The 13,641-nt window shown below is 32.7% G+C and overlaps 1 protein-coding gene across 1 annotated transcript; it reads right to left on the reverse strand.

Annotated features, from left to right (window-relative positions):
* Positions 1–6,554: 6,554 nt before the first annotated feature.
* On the reverse strand, positions 6,555–8,247 carry LOC21390507 (transcription factor RAX3). The gene is made up of 3 exons (XM_010111130.2): positions 8,019–8,247; positions 7,736–7,865; positions 6,555–7,584 (listed from the first exon to the last, which is right to left on the reverse strand). Exons 1-3 carry the CDS (start codon positions 8,152–8,154, stop codon positions 6,687–6,689), a joined length of 1,164 nt encoding a protein of 387 aa, XP_010109432.1. The 5' UTR covers positions 8,155–8,247; the 3' UTR covers positions 6,555–6,686.
* Between the last annotated feature and the right edge of the window lie 5,394 nt (positions 8,248–13,641).

Genomic DNA, 13,641 nt, shown 5'->3' on the forward strand with positions numbered 1-13,641 from the left:
AAGCTCTTTATTTAAAATTGAAAAATCTAGAAAACACCTCATTATAGGGGCACAAGGATTTATGTCACTTTTAAACATCATTAGATTAGGTTATTAGATTTTTATTTAATTCTACCTTATTATACATTAACTTAAAAAAATTGACTCATAAGAGAATGACTTGAAACTAAAAAAAGTGTGTGAAAAGGAGGAGATTCCCTATTTTATCCTCATTGAATTTAACTGTCCGAAGGTAGGTGGGCATCACTAATTCTACACGATCCATTAACAACGAGGTATACTCGAGCTAAACATCACGCAGACGCAAAAAAAAAAAAAAAAAAAAAAAAAAAAAAAAAAAAAAAAAAAAAAAAAAAAAAAAAAAAAAAAAAAAACCATATATGTCTTGTCGACCTTATCAGTTTTCGTATAACTTGGCATTATTCCATAATGCGGTACATATGCACACATATAATATTGGAGATGGCTGATAAAAAAAATTAAAAATAATCAAATTAGCCAAAGTAATAAGACAAGTAAGCAATACAATATAGTAAAATTACATTGGAAAAAATAAGAAGTATTGGAGAATTATCCTTATCTCCCTTGTCCCTACTTATGACAACAAAATAAATTCGGAATTGAAAAGGCCAACACAACACCGACGCCCTATCTCCTCGTCCCTCTCGGAAACGGCATCCCTTGCATTATTATTATACCTTTTTTTCTTCTTCTTCTTCTGCAGCCATTATAACGTAATTATTTTAAACAAAACTCTGTATTATTTGATGGCAAATCATATAACTAAGCAATATATATTAGCTTGTTAGGTCTAAAAGCAGGACAAGTTTGGAAGAATTTAACATGCATGTTAGTGAGTGTCATTATCGCTGCATAAACAATACTAAAATGAAGATTATATTAATTAATTAAATTGGGTGGTGGGGTTTTATATTAAGACGGTTTGATTATAAAATGAAAAAGTAGGGAGAGAAGTCGTCGTTTGGCTATTGTCATGGTTTTGCGACAGAAAAAATGGGCCTCAATCACGGATCTATTTGATCTTGGGTTTTATTGTCATTATCAAGTTGACGAGAATATTGTGCGTGCCTCGAATCGAATAATGTCAAATTTGGAAATCTTGGTTTTTTGTTTGGAGATTTTTCTGTTCTGCTTCTTCTTCGAGAGGGATATTCCTTCTAACTTTACAGGAAGGAATTTGTATATAATTAATATAATTAATTAGCCGTTTGTTTGATATTATTCAATTCTAAAGTTGAAATAATCCTTACAACTGTTTGTGTCTCCATGATTTGCTGGAGTTTGTGTATGTCCACTACTTACAGAGGCTAGAGCGAATTACTAACAGTTTGTACGCTATTAAGCTATGAGTAATTTTGTTGTACCTATCTCTCTCTCTCTCTCTCTCTCTCTCTCTCTCTCTCTCTCTCTCTCTCTCTCTCCAAATACTTATTTTTAATTAAGATCAGTGAAAAGAGTGGAGGGTTGATTAGTGCATGAAAATGCACCATAAATACTGCTTTTAATTTATATAATATTAAAATATTTAAGCTTTAATTGAACAATTCCATCATTTTTATTCATAATATTTTTAATTGGAATTTGTCTAGTTTTTACTTAATTATTTACAAATAAAAAGCAGTGTAAAAAGCTACACAAAAATAAGCCATGAAAGCCATGTTTTCAAGTTTCAATCAGCCGAGCCATGCTTAGCACGCCCGTGCCTCAGCTGGCGCGTTCCTTCCACGCAGCCGTTAGCGCGCGTTCGAGCTTCAATCTGCGTGGGTCCCGTACGACAGCAGCAGACCTGCTGCCCTCTCCGCGTGCGCCACCTGTCCAATGCAGGTCCTCCATTCTGACCGCGCCAGCACACGCCAACCAATCCGCATGCGGCACGTGGCACGTTTCCTCCTCACTTCCAATCACGTTGCGACACGTGTCCCATTTGGTGCTGAATCCGAATTCCTTCCCCAAAAATCAGAGCAAATTATCAGATTTCTTCCCCAAATCAAATATGTGATTTCTCCTAATTTATGTGTAATTTTATTTTGTTTCCCTTTCTTTTGTAATTTTCTATTTTTATTGTTTGTTTCCTTATTTGACAGGCAACCTCTGAACACTATAAATAGAGGGGTTAGCCTAAGGTTTTAGAAAGCTTTGAATATTCAGTTTTTTTTTTTGTCGTCTTGCTGTCAGTCTCATATTTTCTCTCTAGAACTTGTGAGAATGTTTTGCAAGAGAGGCTAGAGTTTTCTTGGTGAGGTTAGAGATGAACTTCTGTTGAGCGACCCAATTTGGGGTTTTGATTCCTTGTTTTGTAAACTTCAACATCTGAATGAATTAAATCTCATCTACTTTTCTATTACTTTTCAAAATATTGTGTGTCAATTTTTATATAAGTTCAGTCACACTTTTCTTATGTAATTCTGTCATGCAATGTTTTGTTATTCAAATTATTTTACAAATTGTCTTTTACTGCAATATTGTCAGATTGATATATTGTCGATTTTAGATAACTTGTAATAATAATATTTCTGGAGTCAACATACAGATTTAATTTATTTAGTTATTTAATATTGTGAATCAAAACTTGAATTGGTGAACGAAGCATTAGGGATTCTCGACACCTTACCGTTTTCTTCATACAGATTTTCTTCTTTTTTTATTTTATTTGCAACAAAAATCTCAAAAACTCTCATTTTTCTTTAATTCATTTTTCTCTAACGCTCTTATTCTATTAATCATTCTTGTTATTTTGTTATCTCTCTGTGGATATGACCGCCCTTCTGTGCTACAATTGACCGCTTGTGAATATCACTTTTGGGCGTTAATCAAAGGTCTTTTCAACATTAACATATATTGATCTCTTATGTTATTTTCATGAAAAAAGAAAAGACAAGTGAGAGTGTTATAAAGTAAGGCCTTAGCCTTTAATTTCTTTCATAGTTTTGAACCAAAAAATTTTGGGTCAAAGTGGTTTTTTTTTTTTAAATATCACGTTTTGTTTCACTTTATTTAAATTTTTATTCAAATCTATAAACCAAATTAACAGGTCATTAGCATTCACCAATCAAGACTCAAATAGTACATATTCCAAAAATCACTACTCAGAAATGGTCCAAGTATAAGGATGGCTCACATAGTACCCGGTTGTTCTTTTGTAACAAAATTTAAAAAAAAATTTAAACTTAAGTTACAATTTTATTTAAATTCATGTTCTTTTGTAAAATTTGAGTTTGAACTCGAGTTTGGAGTTAAACTCAAGTTCAAGTTTCCCAACTCGAGTTTATAAGCTCGAACTCAAGTTAATGAACAATATTTTTTCTATTCTTAAAAATGTCATAACTTTTTCGTTTTAATTCTGATTGAGATAATTTTTTTTCTATGCATTCACAACGAAAAGACGAATAAAACCTCACCCATATACCCTATTAAAATTTTTCATCACCATTGAGTTTTTATTAAAATACTATCTAAATACAAATTTAAGTTTTGACCCACCCAAACACAAACTCAAATAGATTCTCAATTCAAATCATAACTCAAATGTGCACATCTAAACACAAACTCAAGTTACAATTTTAACTCAAGTTATAACTCAAACTCAACTCAAGATCATCACTCAAGTCACCCTAACTCAAAAATGCAAAAGAACAATCCCTAAACACTCTTGCACAAGAAATAGCATAAATTGCCAATTCTCAAGGACGACTTCGATTACGTACAGTGATTTTTAATAAGTCGACTAAAAACTTTAGCACTGAATTATAGCTAGGGTAACATTAATAATGAACCTCTTTTGTAATTGCTAATTATTAATCACTATATCGTTGATTTTAATATAAGAACTTGAACTTAATCTCTTGTAATTAGTTATTCTCTTACATTGATATACTTAAGTATGCCTGGAATTCATAGCTCTTATAATTAGTCTTCTTTTTCTTCTAGAAAAGATCAGGTTACTTTTAGTTGTTATTTCTTTCCTTGAGATGTTAATGGTTGGACTATATATCCGGAATGTCAAGAGACATATTGTAATCATTAGTGATTTCCATGGCCATAAAAGCCAAAATATCTTTTGACAATAATCGTTTTTTACCAGCTTTAGTGAGGGCTTCGCACATCGTTTACACAAAGTCACAGCGCTCTACCGGATGAAAAGTCAACTTGATGACTTCTCCATATGTAAGAATAAGATTAATTTGATCTGGCTTATTGGACCAAGTTTTTGAATCCGTTAATAAAAACAAAAAACAAAAAAAAAAAAAAGCTACCAAAATTTCAAAATATGTCAACCAATTCTAACAAATCATGACCGTGGCTTACCGAACATTTCATTGTCGACACAAGACAGCATTATTTGTTATGTATATACATCCAAAATATTACAACTGTAATCAACCGTGGTTAAAACTTAATCTCAAAGTCAGTAGAGGGATCATATGAACTTCAATGCTCTCTAGCCAAGACTTGACTTGATTAATCCAAGCATTTTTCCGGATATATAGTTCATTACAAGTATTTTGAAACATGCATCGTGGCATATATACAAAACCTAGCGGCCAGCATTAACTAGAACGCATACATTATCTCCTGACGTAGCTCGGAATTTTGCGTGATCCCTTAACTAGAATGCAGACAGTTTATATATATATATATATATCAAAGTACGCATCGTAGGACTTTTTTTTGGTTCCATTTTTCCCTAATTCGGTAATGCCTTGGTTAGCGAACTATGAATACTGGACAAATAATTAAGCTCCAAATGGGCAAAGTTTGACAATCTTCCGCTTTCACTTGTGGAACTATAAGAAAAACAGTAGGACCTTCTTTAATTTATTTTTAATTTTTGCGGCTAAGTAATATGCTTCTCTATGTATAACTAATTCACAAAAGATTCAGATGGAAAATGAATGAATATCTTTTTGTTAGAGATCTCTCCATATATACAAATAGAGTAATCGTACTACAAATGAATCTCACATGGATCCTACAAATGGAGCCCATTCTCTATGAGAGAATAGAAATATATCCAGGTTACACAACATTTTTCATACAAATATGAGGACCGTACTCGTTCTAATCAGGGTCAAAATTAATAATGTTGGCCATTTATTGTGTCTATCTGCTGCCTATATATAAATTGCTAATCAAAGGCCGTTGACCGAGAGGCACTTGTTCTTATTTATATGTTGCATACGGTATCTAGATATGGGGTTTCCCTTCATTAGGGATCATAGTATTAGCCTTAGGAGGACTATGAAGTCTTCGATAGGACAGCATGTGACCGCTGTTTATTAATCAAACTTATAATTTTGGCTACAATAATTAGGCAAAAAGTTGGAGAAGTTCTTTAAACCACAAGATTTTTTCATTTTCAATTCATTTTCCTGTTTAATCTTTATATATATATATATATATATATATAATCACTTGTTATTATAAATTAGAAATAAAGATTACAATAGTAGGATCAAACCCACAATCCCACCAAAAGTTCTTCCCACGGCCCGGCCTCACCATACCATCACCAAAGAATCGTAGGTGACAAATGTTGATAATCACTAAAAATTTTGGACAACTAATTAATTTCGTATTTGATATAAATCATGCAATAATTAATATGGCAAGATAATGATAGAAAATAAACAAATGGACACTTTCACTTCTAGTTTTGAATTGTGTAATCTATCTAACTAGGGCAGGCATATATAAGGGCGTTTAATTCGTTGATTTAAGTTTTTAATTTGAGTTGAGATGTGATTTTATATAAGAGTTTTTTATTATAATAAAAAAATTAAATATCTGAAAAATTTTTACTGTAATAAAATTTAAATTCTAAACTCAAAATAATAAAATAAACGGGATCATACTATATAATCTAACTAGCTAAGCCGTTTTCCCTTGACATAATTCACTGCAGACTTGTATTATTTCCGTTTCCGTCTTCTTCGAGTATTATGTTAAAAGTATATCACGACTGAGAACTTTGGTCGTACTATCTCCATTCACCTAGAAAAGTGTGATAAAACAAAATATAATAGAATTCTCTGACTTTTAGAGAGCTGGCTTCCCTAAAAGTTATGACCGCCAAAAGTTGCTATAAGCTTCCTTTTTCACTGGGTTTCGAAATGAACTTTTAACTGCACCCAATATATAATATATAATATATAAGTGGAAGAAAACAAATATATACCACGCTCAGCAAAAAAAAAAAAAAAAAAAAAAACACATTTTAGCTGTAATTTCTTTTCGATTTTTAAAAAATGCCGATGTATTGTCTCTCTCAGATTAAGAACGAAGAAACAAGACGTATTACTTCAGTTGATAATATAATATGAAAATCCGAGTAGCTAATACCGCTAATTATTAAAATAAGTTATAGCTTCAAAGCTCAAGCTACAGAATAACTCCCAAACTTATAATAATATTTTGAAAAACTCAACACAACATATAAAAGCATACGCAAACTATACTCGTGGAAAAAAAATGAGAAAATCAAAAAACATATGTACTAGGACTGAATATGCTTTATTATATTAGGGTTTCTCTTCCATAAAACTCATGGCCATCATCTGATCCATTAAACTCCCCACAACACCCTAATAACATCAACTCATAATATAAATCTACACATACTACGTTCCATAATATTGTACATGTACAGTACACACACATCGATCGATTCATTGCGCCTCAAGAAAAGTACTCGACTGATCACTGAGAAGACATTCTTGTTCTGACAATATCCCTCGCTGCATTCCTTCGTAGTCATGAGAAGCAATTAGAGGATTACTATAAATAAACGAACTCATCTGATCTCCCCAGCCATAAGTAGTACTAGTACTAGTACTATTGCCATCAAATAAGAACTCCAGCCCATCTAACACTTGTGCAGGGTCATTGTAAGCCTTTTCCTCATCAAGCTCAGCCAGCTGAGCAATAGTAGTGGTAGTACTACTACTTGTTTGCCCTTGTAACAACATGTTTGAACTACCCGGCTCGTAATCTGTGATACCGTTATGCTGGCCGGCTTGCGTGAATCCAACGGCTGAATTTCCGAACACCGCTGGAGCGGAAGAGGACGTGACATCGCCGGAGAGCTCGTAAAGTTGTTGAGTAGTAGTACCTGAAGGATTAATGTTGATTGGGAACAAATGGTTAGGATGATGAACTGTTGATCCGACGTCGTGAATTGGCCGATTATTGTCGTTGTCGCCGTCGTCGGAAAATCTTCCTCCGAGCTTGATGAGCAACTTTCTGATGGAAGCGTGGTTGTCGCGACGCTGTTCGAACTCGCTCGAGTATGGCTGCGGAGCAAGAATGGGAAGCTCTGGCCAGTAAGGGTTCTGGTTAATATTCATGATATTAGGGCCGGTATTTTCTGAATTGACGTCGACCATGGAATTTATCATTCCAATATTATTAATCCCTCTTTTTGTTTCCTGCGCCTTTAGGCCTTTACGAGCTGCCAGTTGGTCCTTGCGCTGCTTACCAAGGAGCTTCTTCTTCAGCCTTGTGTTCCAGTAGTTCTTGATATCATTGTCTGTTCTTCCTGGCAACTGTGCTGCAATTATAGACCACCTATATATATATATATATATATAACAACGCAAATTAAACAAGATGTTAATTAATTAAGTGATTGCGTTACAACTGCACTGGTCAGCTAGGTCATTAATTGTTTTGGAATAGTTAATGAAAGGGTATTTATAATAATGATAATTATAATTACCTGCTTCCAATACTTATGTAGAGGCTGCAAATTATGTTGTCTTCTTCTTCGGAGAATCCTCCATGCTTGATGTTTGGCCTAAGATAGTTTAGCCATCTAAGTCGGCAGCTTTTCCCACATCTCTTAAGGCCTAACAAATTCACAAAAAAACTAATTAAAATCTCATCTTTACTACTAAATATGCCTAGGATGTAAAAAAATTTCATTGATGTTCTGATTCTATACATAAGAGATAAAAACAATTGATTAGAAGATCATCAATATTATATCAAGAATTTCATACCAATCTTTTGTGGCAAAGCAATCCAATTTCCACCGGTACCATGTTCTTCGATGTAGGATTTGAGCTTGGCATCTTCTTCTGGTGACCACGGTCCTTTCTTCACGTTGGCTTTGTCACAGCAAGGAGCTCTTCCCATTTTTTTTTCTTTGCCCCTCTTTCTCTCTCTAGCTTTGTCGAATTTCTCGGTTTTGCTTTAGATCGCTTAGTAATTGATTCTTGGCTGATCTCTCTCTCCGTATAACGTACAACGAGAATTATGAGAGAGAGAAAGGGAGATTATAATGCTAAAGAGGATAAACAACTGTCTCAGAAGAGATAATATTATAAAATTTAATTAAAAGAGGGGTTGGATTATAGAAAGTGACTGTAAATAAAATATTGGAGAAATGAGTGTGGCCAGGACAGGAGAGCAGGGATTTTCTTCTTGTCTCTTTGAGTCTAGAATCAATATTATTTTTATATAACGGCTGCTGATTTTCTCTATCGGAACCCTAAGTCCAATTAACTTTACCGTCTAGTGGGACATGTATTGCGACTAATAGGTGTATATATGAAGCACATATTGATGTCAAGACGACAGTATTACGCATATAAAATTGGCTATATATATAATAAGATTAAGGGGATATTTGCTCTCACATTGTAAATAACATATATAAGTTATAATAATACTGATTTAAAAGGATATGTGAAGGGTATGAAGTCCAAGTGTAGAAGATTCCTCTTCTATGATTAGGATTAATGGTGTTGAACTTGAGACACATTTTTCACGCCTCTCAAAACGAATGGATTAATTATTTTTGGAGCGTTGAAATAGAAAATTACAATTTTGTCTTCCTAGTTCCAATACATATATATATATATATATGTTAAAGTATAAAACTATTGTAAGCTCACATCCTAATAGCTTAAACTTTTAGGATAGATTGGTAAACTAACATGGTATCAAAGCAGGAAATCCTGAGTTTAAACCCCCGTAATTGTATTATTTATCCTCATTTAAATTATTATCATGTATTGAGTCTTTAATATATCTCGAGCTTAAATATTCACTTGTTGGGCTTTCCAATTAATTTACTCACACGATTATCCATTGTCCAACCTACACGTGAAGAGGAGTGTTAAGAGTATAAAACTATTGTTGGCCCACCTCTTAATAGCTTAAGCTAAGGTTTTTATATACACTTCAAGCCGCACATGATTTTTCTTTGTTTTCCTTAATTTGTTTCTGTTGGTTGAGAGACAGTCAAATGCATCATAAATCAATAAATATACCCAAACCTAACTTCTCTCTAGAGATAGTTGAAATTAAGAACAATTGTCAAATTCCATCTGTATTGATGGTATGCATGCCTAAATAGATTAGAAGACTCTAGAAGCATATACAAAAGACAAAACACTGCCAGATAATGAAACTAAGAGGAAACTAGTGGGGTACTTGCTTTTTGGTAGGTCACCAAATGACTAACAAGAGAAGAGGAATGCCAGGGAAATTGAGGATTATGTACACAGGTGATCATGATTTGTAATTTCATAAAACTCTATAAGCAATTTGAGTTAACGTTATATATATATATATATTTGCTTTTTGGTAGGTCACCAAATGACTAACAAGAGAAGAGGAATGCCAGGGAAATTGAGGATTATGTACACAGGTGATCATGATTTGTAATTTCATAAAACTCTATAAGCAATTTGAGTTAACGTTATATATATATTAATTAGTCACGGCTTCATTGATTGGCAATATTGATGAAAAGGATCATTAGTGAACAAGCATATGGATACTTAAGAAAAAAAAAACTCTGCTTTAGCTTCATGTCAGACGAAATAAAGAAAAGGATGATTTGCTAAAATCGTTTCTAAAGTTTCTTAACTTCAAGAATGGTGAACTTTATAGTACTTTTAGCAAGAATTAACTATAATTGGACCGTTTCGATCCTATATAAGCGTCGTGGCCCAAACAGACACGAGAAAAGAATTTTTTTTTGAGAAAATTGTAATTTATCTTATGAGTCTGAATTTTTACTCCTTACTATTAATTTATACTCTTTTATTAGTATAGTTATTTAACTAAAAAGGTTATTAATCAAGAATACGATATAGAATTCCTGACTCATGCACTTTTCAGGAGCATTTGTCTCATTTGTCTGAAAAATCTTGACAAATACCTCTTAAAATTGTATAAGTCTTAATTTTTATTATTTACTCTTGATTAATACACTTTTTAATCAAATAACTATATTAAAAAAAGTGTACTAAACATAAAAATTCAGATCTATATATTTTCAAGAATAAGTTCAATAATTTTCTCAGAAAAATTCCCTTGAAAAAAGAGGTTAAGGTATCCATTTAATTCAAGGAAGTTGTTGGTTAAGGACTAACAAAACGTGGCCAAGACAAACACAAATTAGATCAAAGAAGGGATTTAATCTCTATATTATAGAAAGGAATATTTAAGAAAATGCCTAGAAAGGAATATTTAAGAAAATGCTTAAGGGTCTATTTAGCTCATTGATTTAAATTTTTAATTCTAATTAAAATGTGATTTTATATAAATTTTTTACTGTAATAAAAAAATTAAATATAATTATTTTTGAGAATTTTTTATTATAATAAAATTTAAATTTTAAATTTAAATCGATGAAATAAATAGAAAATAATTTATAGACCAGGTGAAAATTTTAAAATGAAATTAATATAGAGCTCAGATTTTAAGTCATATATACAGAGAAAAGAAAGACATCTTCATCATTGCGCCGAGCATTCAACGTAGAGGGAACAAAGCCTTGAAAGCGCGAACTAGTGCAACGTATTTGGGTGGGTGGAAGCATCGCATCAGTGTGACATCACTCGGCGTCATTTGATTGACCTTTTTGTTGCGTCTCAAGTCCCTCACGGTTTCATATAATTATTAGTGCTTGACAGATATGTTTATACATGTTGGTGAATTAGAAGCTTGCGCAGTCAAAATTAATTAAAAGGCCGAATTTAAGAAACGTATGCTTCCTTAGTCCAAGCCTCCATATCGCTATATAATTATTGCAGTCCCAGGCTGCCTTAGCTAGCCAAAGACCAATCCACTTATTGACTACGTTGCATTAATTAAAATTTTCAGCTTGAACCAACAATCTGACTTTAGTTGAATATGTTTGGTTAATTTGTCTTTCGCTATGATCATATCATCGAGCTTATCTGCCTCCACTCTTTATTCACATTTTCTTCTTATTTGTCAGTCCCTGTAGATATAATGAGAAGGTATTGGTTTCTCTGTGGTTGTTCATGATTGAGTTAATTAGGATGCGTTTGGTAAATATATTCAAAATTATGATTCTGGATCCTAATTCAGAATCAGTGTTTGTTTACAGTGATTCAGAATCAGTGTTTGGTTTGAATGATTTTGAATTATGATTCAGAATCTGATGTGATGTTTTAAACTAACTCAAATCATGATTCTAAAACTACCCTCCCCCCATCTTGATTCAAGGTGATTTAAACCCCTGATTCTAAATCATAGTTTCAGAAGCATGATTTGAACCCAAAATCATGAATCATGGTTATAGTTTTAGAATCATGATTAGAATTATATTAGTTTGAATCATCATACCAAACGAACCCTTAATGTATTTTTATTCGCAATATGAGCCTAGAAGATTTTGGCCTCATTTAAAAGATTTTGACATCGTTTAGTTCGTTGATTCGAGTTTTCAATTTGAGTTGAGATGTGATTTTATGTGAGAGTTTTTTACAGTAACAGAAAAAGTTAGATGTGATTTATTGTGAGAGCTTATAATTATAATAAAATTAAAATTGAAAACTCGAATCGATAAAATGAACGCGGTCTTTATTTATTTTAGAGCCGCAATTCTGGAATTATAACTAATTATGCATATGCAGTTGTATGCCTATATTATGTAACGTACTGTGTGAGCCAAGAATAATTCGCAAGTGATTTTGTTAAATAAGGTCTGATATCTACTCCTATTTATAAAGAGTAGGTAAGCTCAGGAATCATACGAAGGCACTCAAAGCAAGATCGATCACTATCCGTTAATTAGTGTAATTTTATTACCATAAATGTTTATTAACTAGAAAAGGATTAAGATGGCGTGCTTCGTCTAATTATGACTCAATGCAAACATTTTTTAACATGTGAGGGCCTTTATTGTTACGTCTTAAAGGGGTGGACGTACGATTCTCCGGCCCTCCCCACACTTTTGTTCACAAAAAATTGAATTTTATTACTGAAATTATATGAGTGAATATTGCAGATTATATGCATTCTGTTCTTATAATTTAGTACTACGAATATAAGTGTAACTAATAATTTCTCTTCTGTAGGAAACATTTTCAACAGACAATAATTAATGGAAGATAAAAAGTCCTTGAGGGGGAAGAAAAGATAAAAAGGAATAGAAAATTCCACTAATGACTTTTATAAGGGATAAATAATTGGTTGGTTATCACAACTTTTCTCACCTCCCATTCTACAAGTTCTCTCATAGAAATATAAAAATGACCAAGCCAAAAGGGTCCTACGTGGGCCATCTTTTTGAAAGTAAAGTTGATTTTTCTATTATGTCAATTTTTCTACTTCACAAGCTTGCTTTTCAATACAGCTAAAAACCAGCTTCTCTCCAGGCTTTACTATCTTTTTCCTCTCAACGGAAACGAAAGTAAAACATTTTTTAATGATGCGCAGACAAAATGAGGCCTAACTACTTCTACACAATTATCACTCCCTAGATTTCTTGCCAATTTAATTTTTTTTCACTCCTGTTCATATTTGAATTGACAGTTTGTTCACAAACCATATGGGATCAAAATATGCCTTGATAAATGCCAAACTGCGACAAAAGCACATATCTTCTTATTGTACGACAAAATTTCTACCAATTTGTAGTTGTGACTTCCAAATTCCAATACAAGACAAAGAAAACAAAAGGATTCAAAGCAGAGACCGTCAAAGACGAATTCGCATGTGAACCAAAATATAAATTAACGTAGACTAGGACTGCTACAGAAATGGATATATGCATTGCACAGTATAATTGGACTTAATTTTTCACGCAATTTGATTTAAGAGACAATCTCTGGTACGCCAACGCAGATCTAACGACAGTTAAAAAACTTGACTTACTGGTACACTCGCATACTAACGACAGTTAAAAAACTTGACTTACTGGTACACTCGCATACTAACGACAGTTAAAAAACTTGACTTACTGGTACACTCGCATACTAACGACAGTTAAAAAACTTGACTTACTGGTACACTCGCATACTAACGACAGTTAAAAAACTTGACTTACTGGTACACTCGCATACTAACGACAGTTAAAAAACTTGACTTACTGGTACACTCGCATACTAGAGAATCTTCCCCGATTTAAATACCCTCGTCAATACTCAACACTCAATGGTCAACTCCATTTTTAGCTCTAATCTATATTCTTCTTCTGTGGCAAATTCAAGTGTAATGGGTACATGCACTTCGTAATCCAAATCAAGATTTATCCCAAACTGCATATATTTGATCCGTTAATTCTTATATTTCAGAAAGTTCACACATTTTATAAATGTAATGGAGCAAATTTTCCATTTCGTTGACCTTTTTCTTTTT

Source organism: Morus notabilis, unplaced genomic scaffold, assembly GCF_000414095.1.
Source record: "Morus notabilis unplaced genomic scaffold, ASM41409v2 Scaffold991, whole genome shotgun sequence".
In the NCBI taxonomy this organism is placed as follows: Eukaryota; Viridiplantae; Streptophyta; class Magnoliopsida; order Rosales; family Moraceae; genus Morus; species Morus notabilis.